This window comes from Eriocheir sinensis, chromosome 58 (genome assembly GCF_024679095.1).
Source record: "Eriocheir sinensis breed Jianghai 21 chromosome 58, ASM2467909v1, whole genome shotgun sequence".
NCBI lineage: Eukaryota > Metazoa > Arthropoda > Malacostraca > Decapoda > Varunidae > Eriocheir > Eriocheir sinensis.
Genome location: NC_066566.1, coordinates 9,962,685 through 9,986,097, shown reverse-complemented (window position 1 = coordinate 9,986,097; position 23,413 = coordinate 9,962,685). Strand labels below are relative to the sequence as shown.

Genomic DNA, 23,413 nt, shown 5'->3' with positions numbered 1-23,413 from the left:
GAAATTCAAGAATATTCTTGAAAGTGTGGAGAAACTTCTAGGTTAGGTTGGTCAGACGTCCCGGATTTTCCGGGACAGTCCCGGATTTTAATGGTTCGTCCCGGAAATATAATTGTCCCGGAAATGTCCCGGATTTCATGCACTGTCCCGGATTTTTTTTTTTTTTTTATTAAAGCGTCCCAGATTTTACTTCAAGTACAACACCCCTGTCCCCTCCTCAGCAGCTGTGGAGAGATTGTTCAGCTTGGGCTCTGGCGTCCTCAGGCCCAAGAGGTCATCCCTGACTCGTGATAACTTTGAGAAGTTGGTGTTTGTCAATGGAAACATGCAGCTCTTGAAGGGTAAATGGCTGTACAAGAGGGAGGAAGAGGAAGAGGAGGACAACAATGACTAATGACTGTAATGAGGATTCTGTATTTTGCTGTTTTAAAACTTCTGGCAGACACTCAAGCTGACGGCCAGGAGTCCCAAAAGTTCCAGAACCCTTGGCCCCACCTGGAGAAGTACTTTGTCCTTAAATCAAGAGATATGACGAACGCCAATGTCTTGCACTTCCGGTGCGTCGTGTGCCAACCCAAGGAGACCATTATTAACAGACAGACGGGGTTTTAGAGCCAAAATACTAAACCGAATCTAAATCCATATAAAAAAACTTTCGCGATTAGCTGTTAGCGTTAGCTTCCACTAATTTCTTTATCTGTTTAGCGGTTTAGCGTAAGCGAAGCTAATTTTTTAGTTAGTGGATTACCAGTCAGCGAAGCTAACTTTTCGGTTAGCGGTGCCCACCACTGCGTCGTAGGTAAAGTGGGGAGCATGCGATATTGCTGCGCGTTGCATCGGGGCTCATTTCCGCCTCCTTGACCTTTTGAACCTGTGGTGGACTCGTATCCACTAGCCCGGGGACACTTGGCCCAATGCCGTCCGGATTCCCACAATTTACTTTCCCCAAGTTTCCCCAGTTACCCGTTTATCGACCAACCCGAAAGGAAGGATGAACAGGAGCAATAGCTGGGTGGGCTATGCGCCGAAGGCACCTAATCGGACTCGAACCGGTGCCCCGAGGAGTGGTAGGCGGTCACAGAAACCACTCAGCTACGGAGGCGCAGGGGCTGGGATGTAAAGGGAGAAAGTTCATTTTAACTCTCACTCTGCCCGGTAATAGAACCCAAAATCTCTATTCAACCGAGAAATTTCGGTTGCAAGCCGAGTGCCTTGTGGCCCCCCAAAAAATTATTTTCTAGATCCGCCAATGCACTGGAGTGACCAGGACGCGAGTTTCTAGCCTCATTTTGTGGTGTTAACGGCACGTACTGGTGACCCGTCTGAGAATAAAAATGCCACATCTTTGCTGTGTTATTAGGTGTGGAAACAAGGCAGATAAACACCCAAGTTTATCTTTTTACCGTCCACCTAAAATACCAACGCGGCAAGATGAACGGAGGGAGTTGATCACTGAAAGAAGTCTCTGGTTATCGAAGATCTCCAGAGCCCAGACTTCAAACCCTGAACACTGGAGAGTCTGTGGAAAGCACTTCATGACAGGTAGGAATGATGTTTCAGTCATACACAATAACGAGTAGAGACAGTGTTTCCTCAGTCCTAGTGCCAACCTATAACACACCTGCAGATTCAGATAGTTTTTTTCCTAATGGTGTCAAGCAAAGATTAGTGACATTGCATGACAGATAAGTGAATTTTCACTTGTTTGTCAAGTTATTTAGCCTTTATTAAGAGTTAATTCCTCATCACTGGATTTAGTAGTGGCCAGCCCAAAAAGTTATTAATGTTGTATGGTAGGTAGGGCCTATGAGTGATGATAAATGTTGGCACTCTTATACGTTAGTTATTATTAGATAAGTTGCCAGCATCATTGTTCAAGTATTAGTTACTGTTAGATATGTAGACACTCGCTTTGTGAATGACCAACCCCCTAAAAGTGGGTTAGCTTGTGTGGTAGGTAGTACAAGTGAAGATGAATGTTGGCACTCTCAGAAGCATAACTTATTGTTAAATATGTATATAAGTCTTTGTTGAAGCACTATGTAGTTATTGCTAGGTATGTAGACAGTAGGTATCTTTGTAAAAGCCATTTCTTCCTGTAATGCTTGCCTTGGTTTCCACGTAAAGCTGCCGCATTTTAGGGCAACTAAGCCTGACTTAAGTGACCATCCTCTCATAATAAGTCCTGTCCAGCACAGAGAGCGAAAAATAATATTTGGAGTACCGAGTACTCCATTTCCTACGATCTCCCAACGAGGCACGGTCTCTCACTCACTCACTGGTCCCCCAGCAAGGATAGACTACCACACGTGGCGGCTCTGTTTACTTTGTGACGTCATGAAAACGTCACAAGGTCACGTGAGTGAAAATACTTTAAGCAATCTATGTCAGCGACATCATAGACGTCGCTCACATACTCACATCGGATCTGAACAGTCTTATTGAAATCAACAGAAGCAATAGAAAACCACGTGGCGGCATGGCATGCGTAGTGTAGCATCATATTCCTGGTGTGGCATGCGTAGTGTAGCATCATATTCCTGGTGTGAACAGGCCTACAATCTGTGCATGGTCTGGGGCGCCTCCCATCATCCTATCTCTGATTGCCTTTCTGTTGTCACATTGAAGTACGTAGTGTTTAAGAAGTAAAGTTCATAAGCACTAATGTATTGCACAAAATAAAATATTTTTGATACTTTAGGAAATCTGAATGAACTGGTAACTGCAAGTCTGTTGACTTATGATAAGGTACGTGTAGGAGAATAGGAGAGATTTAATCACAACTTGTCCTGCAGCCGCCCCTAGAGGTGAAGGAGCAGATCCCCATCGTCATCGTCACCTCCCGGCACCAGTTTAAAGTGCTCAGGTATGTATGATATGGCTTATTAATTATATGTATGCATGTGCGTATGTTTTTTTTAGTGTGTGTGTGTGTGTGTGTGTGTTGCCCCTGTCTTACGTATACAGCAGTACGTATTTGATACTTATGGTCTACCACTAGGTTAAGGCATTGATGCATGGAAGGGGTGATACGTGGCTGATACGTGGAGGGGTGGGGTGGGGGGGGAGTCACACTTATCATGTTCCCTAATGATCGTGAAGTTAATAAGTCAAGGCAACAATGGCATGCTAAAAGAAAAATGCATACAAATAATGTAATACAAAGACAATATAACAGTAAGATACAAACTAAGGTACTCCATCAGTTCCCCTTGAATACACACACGTAAAAAATATATACCTCTTTAAATACAATAAACATGTTATCGAGCATAGGAGATTGCAAGATTAGAAAATAGTACTAAGTACGGGGTTGGCTCGTCAACTAAATACATGAAGACACACGAAAGCTGCAGAATAAACAACTCAATACTCCCGAGGGGTTTACTAAGCAGACGCTGGAGAATGAGAAGCGCGCTGCCAGGGGCCGGATTCACAAAGCGTTTGGTACGTGCTGGTAATCGGGACCAATAGCCTATAGGGCTCTGTCGCTTGGGACTAGAGCTCCCCTACGGAGATACAAGGAGAGGTATATCAAGGGTCTCGCTGAGGACGTCGAGGGCCATTTAAATGCGAATGACTTCCAACCTCCTTGCTAAGCCTTGAATTTAGAAGCTCCGCTCCGAGCCTCCCTCTCAGGTGAGCCTGTCCGAATAGCAGATGGCTGCCTCTTATCAGACGTAGATGGGCAGAGGCATCATTGGTCTGAGTTCTTTGAGCAGCTGTACATGGCATTCCCTCCAAGGGGGCAGCTTCCAGTTGCTGGGTTGCAAGTGGCGGATGGTAATCCACCCATCGACAAATGCCCACCCTCTTGAGGTCAGAGAGGATGTGGCAAAATTGAGGGGTGGAAAGGCAGCTGGTATTTGTAACATTTGCGCCGCAGAGCTGCTCAAAGTTGGGGACGAGGCCTGATCTGTGAGTTGTATGTGGTCTTGACTGCATTATGACATAGAGGAGGATTAGGAAAAAAATTTCAGAATGGTTGAAAAATTACCTGGCGAACAGAGAAATGAAAACCATGTTGAAAGATGAAAAATCGGATTGGAGAACGGTCACAAGTGGAGTCCACAGCCTCACAACCAGAAGGACCGGTGTTCGATTCCCCGGCCGGGTGAAGATAAGGTGGGTTTATCTTCTTTCACGTGTAGCCCCTGTTCACCTAGCAGCGAGTAGGTACGATACGTCAGACAAGGAGTTGTGACCTCGTTGTCGCGGTGTGTTGTGTGTGAGTGGTCTCAGTCTTACCCAAAGATCGGTACTACGAGCTCTGTGCTCTTCCGTAGGGGAACGGCTGGCTGTCTTGAGAGAGACCCGCAACAGACCAAGAGGTGATTGATTGATTGATAGTTTATTGTTGCAGGTAAACAACAAGGGAGAAGGGAGGAACATGCCATCCCAACCCCCAGGCAGGACAGAGTGTGATTATACAACTATTAATACATGTGTAGGTAGCACCATGAAACTAAAAAGATACAATGGTAGGAAGGAAAGCACAACAAGGGAGGGGGCGGTACCTCCCCCTGGACAATAAGACAATAAAATGTGGGGACGGAGAACATTGCCCAAGCACTAGATGGGAATGAGTACAGAGATAGAGTAAATACTAGAATTACACACACACACACACACACACACACACACACACACACACACACACACACATTTCCCCATAGATTCATTTTTTTTTTTACTTTTGGCCTATAGTACCATTTAGTGCCTAGGCTTATAGTGTTTTAATGATGGGACCTGTTGGTTGTCCCCAGGACATTAGTGGCGCAGGCACGTATTTTACAGACGTTCTTCTCGCTTGGCTCATACTTTGCTCCAGAGCTCCACTTGATCCTCTCGAAAGAGTTTTGCTGGAATCCGTGCTAATAAGTGTTCATCAGGACAGCATGGATTGTCTTCGGCCATTTGGCAATGACTGAAAACTGTCAGCTTGTAGCGGCGGGTAGAACTTGAACCCAGGTCTTCCAGGATACTGCATCCACACTCTGACCACTCAGCCACTTCCTGGAATAGAATGGAATGACCACCTAAAAAATGAGATGGTTCAAGTCAAATGTTTTCATGAATTTATAGTTAGACATCATAAACTGTATTTTTAAGCCAGGACCCTACAAGTGTAGTTCGCTTTCTGTATATCATAACTAGTTAAATAAAACTAGGTAAACTAAGTAAATACACAGACACAAAATAAAAAAAATACATTAGTAAAATAGGAAGAATACAAAGTTCAGCAGCAATAATGGTTCCAAATTTGCCAGACTTAATGTATAAGGAAAATTACAGAAATCTAATCTACTACCAGAAAAGGAGAGCAGAAAAAAAGGAGACTTGTTGAGGATTATAAAATGAAAAGGTTGAACAAATATAAATATGTAGACTGGACATAATAGCATAGCTCAGTACACTACACTACATTTGTACACCACAACTAGGTAAATAAAATTAGGTAAATATTCTTAAACACGCAAAGGAAGCTTTCTAGTGTAGTGGCTAGCACTCTTGCCTAAAAACTGAGTAGTAGCTACTGGGATTGATTCCAAGGCGGAACTGAGACAGATGGGGAGCAGTCTCCTTTTGATATGTGCTCTCTGTTCACCTAGCAGTGAATGGGTACAGGGTGTCAGTCATAAGTTGTCTCACCTCTTGACTGTGAGTGTGATGTAAGATTCCCACTGTAGCTAATGATCCGTCATCTGAAGGAAGATACTGGCTGGTGATTGCGTGTCCAGTGCGTGATCAGACCATGGTGAATGACACATACACTAACACATGCACACACACATGCACCGTGATTTTATGAAAAGGCTGGATAGCAGCAGATGCAGTGCCAGGACAACACAAACAGCTCAGTTCTTGGAAGCTAAAATTAGGGAAATATATTTCGGTCCGTGAAAAACTCTACCTTTAACAGACAACTCCATCAGCTGTGGACTCAGCCAGGCGGAGCCATTACCCCAATCCTGCTATCGGTGGACGGGGGCCAGCAGGAGGCCATTGAGTTTGCTGCACTGTTGGGATTGCCAGCTGTGTTCCATGACAACCCTGCCCCTCGTGGCAGCAACATTAGAATTAATGAACACATCAAGTTTTCTGTGCTTCATGCCTTCAAATATTTCCCTAATGTAGACAAGATCATTGTATTAGAGGATGATCTGATTCTGGCTCCAGATTTTATTAGGTAAGTGATAAGTTCATCTGTTCAGGCCTTAGCACTAACCAGCTGAAAGACTAACTACTCATTTTATATTCTCATGTACACATAGATGAAGTGATAGTAACATTGCAGTCTTGTGACTATACAGTACCCTCTCGAGTTTCGCGCTCGCTTCGTTCCGAAGGTAAAGCGCTAAACTCGAGGATCGCGAACCTCGAGGTATTGAAAACACTGAAAAAGCACTTATTTGTTCCGACCCGTAGAGTTTTTTTTTTTTTTTTTTTTACATGGCCTATGGCGCCGGTAGACTGGGTCCAATGGTCGGCCCTGAGCCCGTCATGGCGCAGGCAATTCTTTATAGTGGCGCTATTATAATTGGCTCATGCTGCCCCCCGGAGCTCACTTTTTTCCTCCTTTACTCCCTTGTTATCTCAAAATACGTACCTTGGAAAAAGGAAGAAAACAGGAAGAGAGAACGGGTCGTTTTAAAGACACAGATGAAGCCTTACGATTGGCTGAGCTCTGAAAATACGCTTGTAATTTGCTGGGAGTCCGATGTCGTCATCGCCGGCGCTCACCCAATCAGCGGCCTCACTGCCTAAAGGCGGTGTCACACTGGCCGTTTTCCTCTAACCGTTGTGGCTACTGGCAACGCCCGTGCGCCCATCCGGGAGCGAGTTGTCGATTGTCCGTAAGCTGGTGTCACACTGGGCCTTTTTCTTGCCACCGCGTTGGCAGCAGCTTGGGCAACCGGCAACTTTTCTGGGTGTGCGTGTCACACATAGGGGGAAATTTGAAGGGTGTTGGGGGGGGAGGGGCAGAAGGGAGAGTCAGATCATGTCATGACACACACACACACACACACACACACACACACACACACACACACAGAAAGGGAAATGAGAAGGGTGAAGGGAGGGAGGGGCAGAAGGGAGAGTCAGGTCATGTCTTGACCTGAGTCAGATCATATCCTGACCAAAGCCCTGATCTGACTCTCCTTTCTGCCCCTCCCTCCCCACACCATTCTCATTCCCCTTTTGTGTGTGTGTGTGTGTGACACTGTCTTGTGGGTGTCTTTGGCTGGACTAAGACTACGGGAGTCAACCCCTAAGGAAAAATCTGCTGTGGCGACCCGCATAAGGCGAGCGTTCATGGCGCAACGACTCGGCAGTCTCCTGCAACATCCCATAGTAGCTGGCCGTCCTGGACACCACCTTGCCACCAGCCCAACTGTGGAATGCCAAGATAGTGGGCTGAGGAATGTAAGCCCTTCTCCCACTTTAAGCATGATATGTGCAGGTATCACTACACGCCCTAATGGGCTTGAAGTGACGTCATCGTCGAAATCGACGGACAACCTTAAGCAAGTAAGTAAGCAGTGTGTGACAAATCCGGACCTGACCTGACCTGAGTCAGGTCATGTCCTGACCAAAGCCCTGACCTGACTCTCCTATCTGACCTTCCCTCCCCACACCATTCTCCTTTCTCCTTGTTTTCATCCTCTCTATCTCACCTTTCACGAGAGGGGCTCATAACCAGAGTGAAGGTACACACCTCCTCTCGAGTCGAGGGCTCGCGTGTTATTGAGGCTGCGCCGAGTTGAACCAAACGCGACAGGGAGGAGACGGCGGAAAGGTCAAACGCGGTTGACGTGTTAATAAGTCTCTCTCTCTCTCTCTCTCTCTCTCTCTCTCTTGCCATAGCCACAATGTTTGGAGGAAAACGTCCAGTGTGATTCTACCTTTTAAGGTAACGTGCGTGACGCCGATGGTAAGTAGGCGTGACCCGTACATGTCAAAGCAGCGCGAAACTCGGGGTGATAATGCGCGAAAGTCGGGATGGTAAGAATTTTGGGCTAACCGCGAAACTTGAGGATCGCGAAACTCGGATAGCGCGAAACTCGAGAGGGCACAGTTGATATCTTTCTTATACACAAAATATGGAGTTAAAACTATAATGGAATGATACAAACCCACTCCCTTTTATTTATTATATGTTTGATGATTGATCCTACAACAACTCATAAAAGGCTTAATATAACATGCCACGTAACCTCCCTCGTACATTCAATGATTGCCACATAGCCACTGTCCCGATGCAGCTATTTCCATCAGACTGCGCCACTACTGGATATCGACGACACCATCTTTTGCATCAATGCCTACAACTACAACAGTTTCACTCCGTTCGCTGTGGACACCTCCAGGATGTATCGTGAAGACATCCTGCCTGCCTACGGGTGGATGGTGAACAGACGGTGGTCGGAGGAAACACTCCCACGCTGGCCCAAGAGAAGTCATGTTAGTTTCATGAATTCTGTTCACTATATTATATTTTAACTGTGATATATCACTGTTTGCAGATAATAATAAATACTTGGTAGTAATGAGATTCAACTACTGCCACTTCTGAAGTTTCCTTGTACTTTTTTATACAGTATAAATGCCTTGGGTTTAGGATGGTTAGCGTCCCCTTTCTCTTTTATTGTATTATTTACAATAAAACAATAAGTTAGTATTATTCAAATAAAATATACAACTATGTTTCAAAAGTTTTAAATGACTTTGAATTGTTTGCAGAGACATCAGTTAATGTTACGTAGTTCTTGCTGTACTAGAAAATAGTGTTTCAGTTTGGTATGCGTTTATATTAACAGGCTGTGGATTGGGACTGGTACCTACGGGGCATGATCCTGCCTGGGAGGGACATAGTAACTCCTGAAGTGCCGAGGACGAGGCATGACGGCAATGGCGGCGTTCATGTGACGGGTTGGGAGCAAGGTGGCTACTTTGACCGGCGTGCTTTCAATACCAACCCTCATGCCGTTGTCAACATCTCCTAGTAAGTCAAATTGAGAAGGCTAGGCTGAAACGGCAACAAACTTCTGAGTTTTTTTTTTTTTTTTTTTACAGCTCAGAGAGCAACTCAAGGGCAACAAAAAGATATATAAAAAAAAAAAAAGCCCGCGTACTGCTACTCTCATACAGCGATTAGTATAGAGTGGCGGAAAAGAGAGGTCAATTTCGGATGGAGAGGTGTCTTGATACACTCATCTTGAAAGAGGTCAAGTCATAGGCAGGAGGAAATACAGACGAAGGAAGGCTGTTACAGAGTTTACCAGTGAAGGGGATGAAAGAATGGAGATGGTGGTGAACTCTTGCATAAGGGGTTTGGACAGTATAGAAATGAGCTAGAGTAGAAAGTCGTGTGCAGCGGGGCCGCGGGAGGGGGGAGGCATTCAGTTAGCAATTTCAAAAGAGCAGTCAGCATGAATATATCGATAGAAGATAGAAAGAGATGCAATATGGCGGCGGAATTTAAAAGGTAGAAGGTTGTCAGTAAGAGGAGGAGAGCTGATGAGACGAAGAGCCTTAGACTCCACTTTGTCCAAGAGAGCTGTGTGAGCGGAGGCCCCCCACACGTGAGATGTATACTCCATACGAGGGCGGACAAGGCCCTTATATATGGAAAGCATCTGTGCGGGGGAGAAGAACTGGCGGAGATGATACAGAACGCCCAAAGTCGAGGAAGCTGATTTAGCAAGAAAGGAGATGTGGTTTCCAGTTGAGATTTTGAGCTAAGGATAGACCGAGGATATTTAGTGTTGAAGAAGGTGGCAGCTGAGTGTTGTCGAAGAATAAGGGATAGGTGTTTGGAAGATTGTGTCGAGTTGATAGATGGAGAAATTGGGTTTTTGAGGCATTGAAGGACACAAGGTTCCTTTTACCCCAATCGGAAATGATAGCAAGGTCTGAGGTTAAGCGTTCTGCAGCCTCCAGTCTGGAGTCTTGTAATTCCTGTTGAGAAGGTCTTCTGTTGAAAGAAGTTGAATAATACAGAGTGGAGTCGTCAGCGTATAAGTGGATAGGACAGTTTCTATTCTGTTGAGGTGAATGAAGAGGGAGAACATTTGTCTGTCCATGTTTCCACTTGTTTCATTACAAAATAACACAAATTCATGCAAAAGTAACAATTTACATTTCTAATTGTAAAAATTGCAAGCAAGTTGCAATATATTTATTTCTGAAAGAATGGTGTCAGTGTGATGTAGAGTTAAAATTCAGTTTGCTCTGCATACTGCACTGTCAGGTGCTGTGGTTCAAATAAACTGAGTTGTAAAAACAAATGTCTAGAGATGCCATATAATAACCAGAATGCTGAAATCAATTTGGTCCATTAACTGCAAGATATCTGCCTGCTATTCCAACCCAAACCCATACGTCACTGGGAGCAAATTGCTCTAGAAATTTAATACTAAATTGCCTTTCATGCATTTCAAAAAAAATAATCTAGCTATACAATAAAGCAAGGATGACAACAAAGTAGGGCAGGTCAATAATGGTTGGTCGGGTTTCAGCCTCACGTCTAATGCCTTTGAGAACTTCCTGCAAAGAGAGCTGACGACTGCCACTGTCCTACGAATCACTACCCATCCATGTGTGAAGCAGTACATCCCTAAGACCAAGGTGACTATAATGCTTTTCATTCCACATATAACGAGTTTGCCAATAATAGTGCTTCACAACTGCTACACACTACAGTTGACCTCCACATTTGCGGGAGTTCGGGGACACAAGCTACAGCAAACGTTGATTTTCCAAGAACAATAAACACACCTCACTCCACAGATTCATTAACCCATCCATCACAAAAAAATATACATATTACCTCTTTGGTATAGTGCAGCAAGCCAATAGCACTCAATTAACTTAACAAATGTGAAAGTGCTGAAAATTTGTAAAAAAAGAAAAAAATACAAACGTAAGTTTGCTTTACAAGAGTTGATGTCACGGTGACGGCAACAAGGACGGAGAGCGAGACAAGGTTGCAGGTTAGCAGCACTGCGGCAGAGACAAGGGTACAATGGGTAGCAGCTAGACACAAGATTAATAAGCTGCTGATGCGTAGGAAACAATTAACGCTGCGACTAACTTTGCAAGTTCACGGGGCGGCTACAGCAATTTCATTGCTGGGAAAACTTTTTTTTGTTAGGCTAATCTGCAAATGTTGGTTCTGCAAATGGGGGGTCACCTGAACCCACAGCTTATTGATATCGTTCAATACATATTTGGATATACATGATACATTATGAACAAAACCGAAGGACATTTAAAAATACTGAACAAAGATTCAAGAAGCAAATAAATGATGAGAGGATCACTCATACTTGATGTAAAAGTACTTTGCTGTCATTATCAACACATTTTATACTATTCTGACAAGAACTGAGTCGATTAGCTGTATTAAAAAGGCACTAAGGATACGACTGAAATTTATTTTTTCAGGTAAACATTGTAAGAGTTGGTTATACTGCTTGTTAAAATATGCAACAAATGTTTCATCAGGTGGGTAGCTTCCTGATTTACTATTACGGCGAAACGGAGAAAGATCACCATATCAGCTACTACACTCTGGTTGGGGTAAGTATATCTTATTGTTGCTTTTGAAAATAACAGTATATGAAACATGTGTGTTTACAGGAAAAGTTCTTCAATCTGGAATGCAGGGGGCCTTAAGTGTTTGCCTTTATTGTTTTTCAACTCAAGGGGCTTAAACATATATTGCAAATTATTTACTAATGGCTGCTTCTTTCTATAAAAATCAAGTAATAAAAATTATCATAACTGCATAGCTGGCCTACAAGCAACATTAGCTGCTACTACTCAGTTGATACATGTAAATAAAAAGATGACGTGTTGGTGTGGACGATGTCGCGTTCTCCATTTTCTTCTTGGCAATCAATAAGCGGGATAGATAGATAGATATAGATATTGATAAATATTTTACTTGCCATATGTATGTTTGTTCACAGTGTCTAGGAGGATACGAGAAGGGTCGCATGGAACATCGTCACCTCATGCACATGATTGGGTATTTTGGCAACGCCCTCTACCTGGTAGCCTGCCCTGGCTCCATATACTGGTAGGTGCAGTAAAGAAGGAAATGAAGAACATAAAGTTAACAGACAGCTAAAATATTGGTTCATTCAGTTTACATAGCAATTTTTTATTTAATTTTATATTTCATTTATTCATTTATTTTTGTACTGGATATAGTGCTGGTAGGCTGTCTTGACGACCCCAATCCCTTAGTGGCGCAGGTTAATTTTATTTATAGTGGCGCTACCTTGATGTACGGCTCTTGCTTAGCTCATGCTGCCCCCCGGTGCTCCAGTTGATGAAGTCACTGAAGTTAGGGTTGATTGATCTGGGCAGCATATAGGTAATCTTCCGCCACTCGGCGATGGTTGAAAAATCAGCGTGTTTCGGTGGGACTCAAGTCTACAGTAGGTCCACAGGCTCACCACGCCTGCACGCTGACCATTCGACCACCGCCTCAATGGAGATTCCAAATAGCTGTCGGGTGGAGGACACAATGTTGAGGCTTAGATGATGAACAGCCTTTAGCAAAATACATACATTTCCTTTTTTTGTTTGGTTTTGTTTGTTATTATTGCAGCTGTATGTGTTAGATCTTATTATGTGGGCTTCCAAATCTTACTTTGTGCTGCTTTTATGTGTCAGATTGGGAATCGTGTGTATCCAGTCATCAGTCAGTTGCATGTGATCAGAGGAAGGACATTTTTTATCAGACAGACTTTTTACTAGAATCGTCATCAGCATAAACTTTTACTAGACTCTTCACTAGTACTATTATTTTTTACTATAATCTTCATCAATAAAAAAAAAAGCGTAAAATTGCATCAGTATGCACGATGTATTTCTCAGAATTTTATCAAAATATCATTTGTGTTCTCTTGACTACAGACAGAGCCACAATACATAGATAATACACAGATAATTTGAAGTCTTTGTGCAGCCAGAGTGTGTGCTCTTTGAACCAGCAAGTGAGGTCATCACATTGCTCTGTTATAGATTTTTCAAAATTTTCATATAAATCTGAAAGTTAAAACCAATTCTTTTTCTTATTTTGGGCCACGTCGCTTCACTTACTTGTTGCCTACACTCCCAACGGTCCCCCAAAGCAAACTCCCACGCAACTTCCCTATCCACCTCCGAACGGTTGAAACCCCTCCTGGTAGGATTGATCGACTTGCCCCAGCCGTGAGTTACATGGTCTCCTCCACTCAGGGTTGTCTCGTACAGAAACAACTCAATGAGCATGATTGATGTCAGGGAAGCGTGCCACGTGCCCATATAACTGAGTTGGAGCTCATGGACTAAATTGGTAACAAACTTTGATTAATTTTCATCACGTAATCCCTGGTTCGAGACACCCCTCCACGTCACTATCCAGTGCCATATCTCACAACCATTTAGTAAAATAGGGAGCACAAGTGACTTAAAGATTCGAATTTTTGTCCATATGTATAGATATCGACAGTACCATATACTCTCGTTGAGCGAGTGCTTAATACTGTGGGCCAAGCCAAGGCCGTCTCTATGTAAAGACCTGTGCCTTAGATTGATGACGCAGCAAGTCGGGACTGCCACAGGTTGGCTCTCTACGCTCCCTACATTATTTATTTCGTCCATATTTCTTAACTTTATCTTTCCATTTGTTATTATGAATTAGTGTTTCCATACTACTATTGATCGCTACTTTTCTTATTTCCATGATCTGCAGTATTCTACATATATATCCTACAATAATCTAAGCGTTGCATAATGAGAATCACATAAAATACAGTGAAGGACAAATAGTGTCCGCTGAAAGACAGGAAATGACTGAAAATCTACTTGGTGACAAATGGCCGGACAGAAATTTAAAGAAAAATAATACTTTTTTTTTACAACAAAGACGGCTCAAGGGCAACAAATAGAGTGTAGAAAAAAAAGTCCGCTACTCACCGCTCCCATAATAGACAAAAGTAAAGAGTGGCCAAAAGAGAGGTCAATTTCGGGTGGAGAGGTGTCTTGATACACTCTTCTTGAAGGAGGTCAAGTCATAGGCAGAAGGAAATGCAGACGAAGGAAGGCTGTTCCAGAGTTTACCAGTGTAAGGGATAAAATAGTGAAGATGCTGGTTAACTCTTGCATAAGGGGTTTGGACAGTATTGGGATGAGCTAGAGTAGAAAGTCGAATGCAACGGGGCCGCGGGAGGGGGAGAGGCATGCAGTAAGCAAGTTCAGAAGAGCAGTCAGCATGAAAATATCGATATATAGAAGATAGAAAGAAATGCAACATGGCGGCGAAATTTAAGAGGTAGAAGACTGTCAGTATGAGAAGGGGAGTTGATGAGACGAAGAGTCTTTGACTCTACTTTGTCCAAGAGAGCTGTGTGAGTAGAGCACCCCCACACATGTGATGCATACTCCATACGAGGGCGGACAAGGCCCCTGTATATGGACAGCATCTGTACGGGGGAGAAAAACTGGCGGAGACGATACAGAACGCCCAACCTCGAGGAAGCTGATTTAGTGAGAGAGGAGATATGGAGTTTCCAGTTGAGATTTTTGAGTTAAGGATAGACCGAGGATGTTTAGTGTAGGAGAAGGTGACAGCTGAGTGTTGTCGAAGAATAGGGAATAGGTGTTTGGAAGATTGTGTCGAGTTAATATGCAAAGAAATTTTGTTTTTGAGGCGTTGAAGGACACCAGGTTCTTCTTGCCCCAATCGGAAATGATAGTAAAGTCTGAGGTTAAGCGTTCTGCAGCCTCCAGCCTGGAATCGTCTAGTTCCTGTTGAGTTGGCCTTCTATCAAAAGAAGTTGAGAAATGCAGAGTAGAGTCATCGGCGTAAGAATGGATAGGACAGTTCGTTTTGGAAAGAAGATCATCAATGAACAACAGAAAGAGAGTGGGAAATAGAACAGAGCCCTGAGGAACACCACTGTTGATAGGTTTAGGGCAGCGGTCGGCAACCTGCGGCTCCGGAGCCGCATGCGGCTTTTTCAAGAGACCTGTGTGGCTCCAGCCACCTACTTAATTAAAAACGTCCAAATTATCGTAGAAAATAAGAGCAAACGCTCCAGACATCGAGCAGCTCTCCAGTGAAGTTCAGGAGCAGAAGTCACATTAAAGTTTAAACCCACCATGGTGACCAGATATACTAAGTACAGTTGGCATGTTTTTTTTAAAAGTATGTAATACTTGTGCAGTCGTGGTAACAAACTATAAACGATTAACAATATGTTTTTGATATCCTATTAATTAAAGCAGGGACATCATTATTATAATAGTTTATTTTATGACAGCTGCTATTATTATTATTATTATTATTATTATTATTATTATTATTATTATTATTATTATTATTATTATTATTTTAGTGTAATTTGCTATCTTGTCTTGTCTGTGGGTATATTACCTAGCTCTGGAGGAGGAAATATTAATGTTTCGTAATTTCCATTCACAATTTACACTGCGGCTCCAGAAGGACTGCTTTTCTGCCAAGTTTGAAGAAACTGGCTCTTCTCGAATTATGGGTTGCCGACCTCTGGTTTAGGGAAAGAACAGTGACCGTCTGCTACAGCAGTGAAAGATCGTTCAGAGAGGAAACTGGATATAAAGGTACAGAGAGAAGGATAGAAACCGTAGGATTGTAGTTTGGAAACCAAAGATTTGTGCCAGACCCTATCAAAGTCTTTTGATATGTCTAACGCAACTGAGAAAGTTTCACCGAAACGATGACCAAGAGTTAGTTAAGAGAGTAAGAAGATCGCCACTAGAACGCCCCTTGCGGAACCCATACTGGCGATCAGATAGAAGGTCAGAAGTGGAAAGGTGCTTTTGAATCTTCCGGTTAAGGACTGATTTAAAAGCTTTATATAGACAGGAAAGTAAAGTTATAGGGCGGTAGTTTGAGGGATTGGAACGGTCACCCTTCTTAGGCACCGGCTGTATGAAGGTGTACTTCCAGCAGGAAGGAAGGGTAGATGTTGATAGGCTGAGGCGAAAGTTAGACCAGCCAAGGTGTAAGCACGGAAACACAGTTTTATAAGGACAATAGGAGGTATTCCATCACGTCCATAAGCCTTCTGAGAGTTGAAGTCAGAGAGGGCATAGAAAACATCATTCTTAACAAACTTAGTAACAAGCATAAAGGAGTCAGAGGGAGGATGAGTGGGAGAAATATGCCCAGAATCGTCCAGAGTGGAGTTGTTACAGAAAGTGTGAGAGAAGAGTTCAGCCTTAGAGATAGATGAGACGGCGGTGCTGCCGTCAGGGTTAAGGAGAGGAGGGAAAGATGAAGAAGTGAAATTGGAGGAGATATTTTTGGCTAAGTGCCAGAAGTCTCTGGAAGAATTAGAAAAAGCAAGGTTTTGATATTTCCTATAAATGAAAAAGCTTTTGGTAAGTCGAAGAATAGATTTGGCACGATTCCGGGCAGAAATATAAAGATCATGGTTAGCAGGAGTGCGAAGGCTCTGGTACCTTTTGTGAGCAGCCTCTCTATCTTTGATAGCACGAGAACAAGCGTGATTAAACCAAGGCTTTTTAGCATGAGGAGTAGAGAAAGTACGTGGAATATGTGCCTCCATTCCAGAGTCAATCACCTCTGTGATGCGCTGAGCACACACACAGAGGGGTCTCTCTCCTGGAAGCAGTAATCATTCCAGGGGAAATCGGAGAAGTACATTCTCAGGTCGTCCCACCGAGCTGAAGCAAAATGCCAGAAGCATTGCCTCTTCTGTGGGTCCAGAGGATGTACAGGATGGACAGGATACAGAAATAAGGTTGTGATCGGAGGAACCCAACGGAGAGAACAGTTTGACAGAGTAAGCAGAAGGGTTTGAGGTAAGGAAGAGGTCTAGTATGTTGGGCCTGTCTCCAAGACGGTCGGGAATACGTGTAGGGTGCTGAATCAACTGCTCTAGATCGTTGAGGATTGCAAAGTTGTAGGCTTGTTCACCAGGCTGGTCAGTGAAAGAGGATGAAAGCCAAAGCTGGTAATGAACATTGAAATCTCTTAGGATGGAGATTTCAGCGAAGGGAGAATGAGTCAAGAAGTGCTCCACTTTAAGAGTTCAAGTAGTCAAAGAATTTTACTCAGTTAGCAGAGTTAGGTGAGAGATAAACAGCACATATGTATTTAGTAATAGAAAGACAATGATGTCTTATCCAGATGGTGGAAAATTCTGAAGAATCAAAAGGTCGTGGGCATGAGAGCAAGTGATGCCATTGCTTACGTAGACGCAACAGCGAGCTTTGGATTGAAATTTAGGATAGAGATAGTAGGAGGGAACAGAGTAGAGATTGCTGTCAGTAGTTTCAGAAACCCGTGTTTCGGTGAGGAAGAGAAGGTGAGGTTTAGAAGAGGAGAGATGGCGTTCCACAGAATGAAAAAGAGCCAAGACCACGAATGTTGCAGAAATTGATAAGAAAGAGGTTCGAAGAGTTATCAAGACACTTCTCAAGTCGGCAGCCAGAAGGGGAGTAGGAAATTAAATAACAGGAAAAAAGTCACAATAAAGTCATGGGCAAAATAAGTCAAGCAAAATTTCCAGGTACAAAAGTCTCAGAAATCATAGGTGAAAAAAGATGATTTATCGGTCCGATAAATGAATTCAAACACCTCATGCTGATATCAATATTACTTAAGTAATAAGCATCCTTGATATTAGTAAACATTAAGAACTTCAGGTTTGATGATCTTGACAGTGTTTCATACTGTAATAATACCGATATCCCCTTTACAGCAATCACTTAAATTGCTCAGGATAACGTGAATACACAATGAAAATGGTGAGCATCTCTACGATGATTCTTATTGTACTAATAACGATATCAGTGTAGCGTGACTGATTTTGTTACCCACTCATTCCTACATAAACACACAAATACTGGGTAACACGTACCCTCGTTCCAATAAACGTCTACAACACGATCACGACAAAACAGTGGAAGAGCAAAATGTTATTCATGCTCTTTCAGACCAGGAAAGGAGGATTAATAGGATATGATAAATAAAACATTTCCTCACGCTGTAATTGTTTTGTGGTCATGCTACAGATGTTTATCACCACTTAATTAAACACTGGGGAGGCGGTGGCTGAGTCGACAGAGTGACGGCGCCGCGTTCAGGACGCGAGTTCAATCCCCGCCCGGTACCACCAAGCTGGGATTTTTCACCCGCCGCCGAGTGACTTAAAACTACCCACATGCTGTCCAGAAGACCACCTATCAACCCGGACTTTAGATTCTAGGATTAAAGATGAGCTCCGGGAGGGCAGCATGAGCCAATGCAAGATGACGCCACTATAAACACTCGCCAGCGCCAGAACGGGCAGGGCCGACCATCAGGCCCCACCGGGAAGAAGCCTTGGGCCGACCATCAGGCCCCACCGGGAAGATGCCTTGGGCCGACCATCAGGCCCCACCGGGAAGAAGCCTTGGGCCGACCATCAGGCCCCACCGGGAAGAAGCCTACCGGCGCAATAGGCCGCGACGTAAAAAAAAAAAAAAAAAAAAACATCACTGAAGTGTATTAAGGCTATACTGGATCCCTATGTTGCTAGAAATAACCATAAGTCCATAACCATTTGAAAACTATCCCGTGCTTATTGTAAGTAGTACACGGAATGAATCCATCACCAAGAAGTGCATTGAGGCTATAATATTATCTCCTTCTCATACTGGAAATAACTACAACCATTTGAAAACTATCCCATGCTTATTGTAAGTACACGTCATGAAACCATCACCGAGAAGCGTATTGAGGCTATATTACTGCATCCTTCTCATACTGGAACCAGTAATTATTTGAAAACTATCCCGTGATTAATCCAAGTACAACTAATAAGACATCATATTCCTGATTGATAATATAACTACATTAGAGGCGGTGGCTGAGTGGATAGCTGACGGCGCCGCGTCCAGGACGACGTGGGTTCGCGCCCAGCCCGGTGCCACAAACTGGGATTTTTCAGTCACCGCTGAGTGGCCTAAGACTACCCACATGTTGTTCAGAAGACCACCTACCAACCCGGACTCTAGATTCTATGTAGGATCAAAGATGAGCTCCGGGGGGCAGCATGAGTCAGTGCAAGATGACGCCACTATAAACACGTGCCTGCGCCACAACGGGCTGGGGCCGGCCATCAGGCCCTCAAGAAAGCCTACTGGCGCCATAGGCGAAAACGTAAAATAAAAAAAATAAAAAATAAATAAGATAATACCCTTACCTTGTATGAATTCAATTTTAAAGTAAGATGGATTGATGTCCGGCGGAGCGGAGCACTGACCCTCACTGCAAGATGGCTGCCCCCAACTGAAAACCAACCAACTCCGTGGATGACGTCACGGCAAGTTCTAGCCCAGGCACGGACCTTTACATAGAGACGGCCTTGCCCAGGCCTATCCATCGAGTGACTTCCTGGCAAGACCCACTGTAAATGTAATGATGTGTGCCAGGCGCGACCTATGCTGAGGGTGGAGGACTGGTAAAAGACACCAGCTTTAATAACCAAGTGAGGGCACTTCACAGGAGCACAGAGATAACGGCTGGAGACAGCCGGAGAAGGGCTGCAAGGTGGTGTTGGACCCACTTCTTTCCGGGTAAATAGGAACAGACGACGGGCATGGGCCCGGCTCACAACGCAGTTCGGTGGAAGATGCCTTGGTCCGTTCCCCGACCCAGCACGGTGAAGGCGCCCCTGGCCCGGGGATGTATAGCTGGAGATGGAGGCAATGGCAGGTTAGATAATGGTCACCCCTCTCTGTCAGTTCTTCGAGGTACCAAGCCAGTCGGGTCACCGGGGGTTCGTCCCTTGAGACGGGAGACAATAAGTACTGCCAACCCTGCTCGTCCCAAGGCAGGGGTGTGGAATCGAGAGTGAGTAAGTCCAATCTGCCTGGTGTGGTGCTTGCGAAGCTACGTCGCTTTCATTTGAAGTTCTGGAGTTGCTTGTGAGGTGAATGAAGCTTCGGAGCTCGTTGGTAGGGTTGTTTCCTCCCGACGCAACGATGAGCGGATGAATCCAAACCCAAGTTCAGCCGAGACTGAAGAGGTTTCTCCTTGGCACCCACCATTGTTATGCTCTACACTATACCAAGGTATGTGAAACTTTTGGTGACTTTGATATCCTCACCACATGCATGAACAGACTGAATTGTGTCATCCAACGAGCCTCTAAATGACTGGAGCTTGGTTTTAACCCAGGAGACCTTCAGTCCTAGAGGCTTTGCCTCCTCATGCAGCACTTCGACAGCCAGCACCAAGACCTCCAGTGATTCCGTGAGATGCAGAGCATCATCAGATAATACAAGGTCAGTGACCTTGATGTCACCAACAAATGTTCTGCAACAACTTTGATAAACAACTTTGCCTAATAACAGTCCACGCAAGTGTTGACAAGTGATCGAGCATGGATGCACCCCTGGATACACTTCTCCCCCACACTGCACAGCACTCTCGTGCTGTGAAGTAAAGGTGAAGCTGGCTGGTCTGGTCATCAGGTTAGTAATCCTTGCAGGAATCCCACAGATCCACAGAATGTCCCAGAGCGCCTCATGATGCACTGAGTCAAAAGCTTTCTTAAGATCGAAATAGACTATACGGATACCCCTGTCGAAACTCACATTGGCGTTCCACAAGGACGTGAAGTGTTAGGATCCGGTCATTTGTTGACTTCCTGGTGTGAACCCGGATTGCTGAGGTCTCTGAAATTTTAGCAGATGAGCACCTTGCCCGGCATACTGAGCAGTGTAATACCACAATAGCTAATTATTGCAGTCTTCCTGGTGGTTCCCTTTCCCTTTCCAGATAGAGACAACCAGCCCCCTTTTCCAGTCAAGGGGAATGACGCCAGACTACCACACGGCAGACAGAACTGCATAAAACCCGAGGATCATGTTTCACTCATGGCTTTCGACATCATATAGAATTATAAAAAAAAATCATAAATTAACCGATATTACCTTGCAAAAAGCGTCCAAACATGCATATATGATAAATAAATATGTGTTGCACTTGGAAAAAATAATACATTATGAAAAATAGCCACAGACAGTGGTACTCAGCCACCAGTTCCTCCCCTTCCCTCCCGTAAAAAGTCAAGTGAAAAACTCTAGGCTCACAAAATGCTACTTGAATATACTCTGCCACAACTGTTGTAGGGTGAAAACTACAAAATATATGGGCCATTAGGCATTACTGCTATGTTTTACCATCATTATATATCGTTATAACCCCGTTTTTGTAAAATAAAATAAAATAAAAAGTTTACATTGATACATTGTTTTGATTATGCTATACGGGGAAAGGTGGGTTTGATCAAATGTCTAAATATTGTTCGATATTCCTTTAGATTTTTACGCAAAGAAATACATGTGGCATAATTATAGCACGCTACCCAGAAGTCGACCAAACTCACTGGGATGTTTCAATTAGACATTTCTGAATGGAAGAGGCCAAAGGGTCGTCCACAGAGTATGTGTCTTGAGCAAATCGATAGATCATGATGTGAGGAACCATGTGAAGGAGACCTGCATGGAGATTAGATCAGGGGAATCCCTGAAATTGGCATTGTAGGGTGGGCGAGGTGACGTGCCCCTCCAGCGTATGCCCCTATTGATTTGACTTGACTTATTGTCTGATCTGATAGTCAAGGCAGTCCAAAAATTCTTACAAAATCTTGCAAGTAATGCCTTTTTCTCTTCTGGTGGTGCCCAAAATCCAAAACATGGTTTGGACCATTATTCATTTTCTCTACTAATTCAATCAATCAATCAATAGGGGCATATGAGGATTGGGTGGGTGGCGTCACTTACCTCACTCACTCTACGGCGCCAAACCGAGGGGTTCCTCCAAAAAAGACTTTATGTAGGCCCTCTTCCCCATCCTTAGTACCTAATGGCAGGATCTGTTGTCTTGGTCAAGTCATGAACTCTGTAGGCGTCCCCTTGGCTGAATGCAGGACTCTGTGGGAGTGGAAGCGTGGGAGCTGTAAGAGGAAGTGGTGGATGTGCAAGTGTGACAAATGAGTTGGATATGTGTTTAGGTTAAGATAGCAGATCTTTTTTACTACGAAGTGTTTTGCGTGTGTAAGAAGTGTATGATTTGCTCTAAGTGTTTACGTCCATCTAACCACTAGGTATTTTGAACCATTTCCTTCTTTTTCAGCAAAGTTATGGGAGATGACTACCCTGAGCTGGTGTATCGTGCCTCCTTGACTGACTTGGAGATAACACACCGCCATATGGACAGAATCTTGCGTTCTGTCTATGAGCCCATCATCCGCATTAGAGTTCAGCCACTGGACCCTATAGAGGAGTTTGTCATGGAAAACTATGTCTTCATAAACAAGACCTTCACCTTCAGAGAAATTAACTAATGCTGCCAATATTTTTTTTCTGTTGCCTTTATAAATTATCCAGCAGAGCAGATAACGGCCTTATGAATCAACCTCTTGTGCAGGCCCATAACAGCTCGATGTCAAGGCTATACTTGCTCATTTGGCAGACAGATAACAACATGGCATATGATTGTTAACCTGTTTTCCCCAGGTGGTTATTTCTGTTCAGCCAGTTTATGGGAAGCCTCGTTATCTCTCTCCGAAGCTTCGAGACCTACAAACGGAGCTTTCATTCAGCAGCCCATGCGTCGTGGAGGCAGAGAACACAGCCAGACCCTTTATCAACGACATCACCTCTCTCGTCTAATGACATTCCATGAAGCGGAAGCGATGTTGGGCTCTAGCTCTATCTGTCACCATCATCGGTATCTGTGTAGTGAATGACCCCATCTACCGTGGTTTTGTCACAAATAAACTTGCTCCCCTTTTTCATGTTTATTTTCTACCCACCAGAGGCCAGTTACCTTACCCCAGGCAACCTTAGGGCTTTGAAGACGAGAACATGGCCTCGCAGAATCTCTGCCGCCCATACACTCGAACAACCACGAAGCTTCTTATCAGTATGTACATTATCTTATGGAGTGTGGGGCACAGGGCTTTGGCTTCACTTCCCATCTTATAATTAAACTTTGTAGCAGATTATGCATGTGGTATTATAAAAGGAAGTCAGGAGAGAACATTTTGCCTTCACAGAGCAAACATGTAGTGCGGCGACGGCCTGATGAACGAGCCTCCCATAACCCACTTAGCCAGTGGGTACCTCTTTGGCCGACTCGGTAAGGGGTGGCTCTCCCGTCACGCTGGTCGCGGGTTCAATCCCAGGCAGCCGGGGAGTACCCTCACTCTTGATTAATTTCTCGTGTTATTTCGATACACGCAGAGGTCGTGTTGAGAAATAGGAAGGATTTAGAAAAGAAGCTCGTCGGGGCATTACAATACTAATACTGCACTGACATACCATCTATATTTTACGTGCTGCCTATAGCCCC

The 23,413-nt window shown here is 44.0% G+C and overlaps 1 protein-coding gene across 2 annotated transcripts in view; it reads left to right on the top strand.

The window, feature by feature from the left end:
• LOC126985146 (protein O-linked-mannose beta-1,2-N-acetylglucosaminyltransferase 1-like) overlaps positions 1–22,844 on the top strand; it is an 81,257-nt gene extending 58,413 nt beyond the window's left edge. For both annotated transcript variants that reach the window (XM_050839710.1, XM_050839709.1), the window contains exons 7-14: positions 2,796–2,866; positions 5,924–6,190; positions 8,268–8,466; positions 8,823–9,007; positions 10,524–10,632; positions 11,512–11,586; positions 11,979–12,088; positions 22,193–22,844. In XM_050839710.1, coding sequence (XP_050695667.1) covers positions 2,796–2,866; positions 5,924–6,190; positions 8,268–8,466; positions 8,823–9,007; positions 10,524–10,632; positions 11,512–11,586; positions 11,979–12,088; positions 22,193–22,403 — 1,227 coding nt within the window. In that variant the 3' untranslated portion in view covers positions 22,404–22,844. The remainder of the gene's footprint in view (positions 1–2,795; positions 2,867–5,923; positions 6,191–8,267; positions 8,467–8,822; positions 9,008–10,523; positions 10,633–11,511; positions 11,587–11,978; positions 12,089–22,192) is intronic.
• Positions 22,845–23,413: the final 569 nt, after the last annotated feature.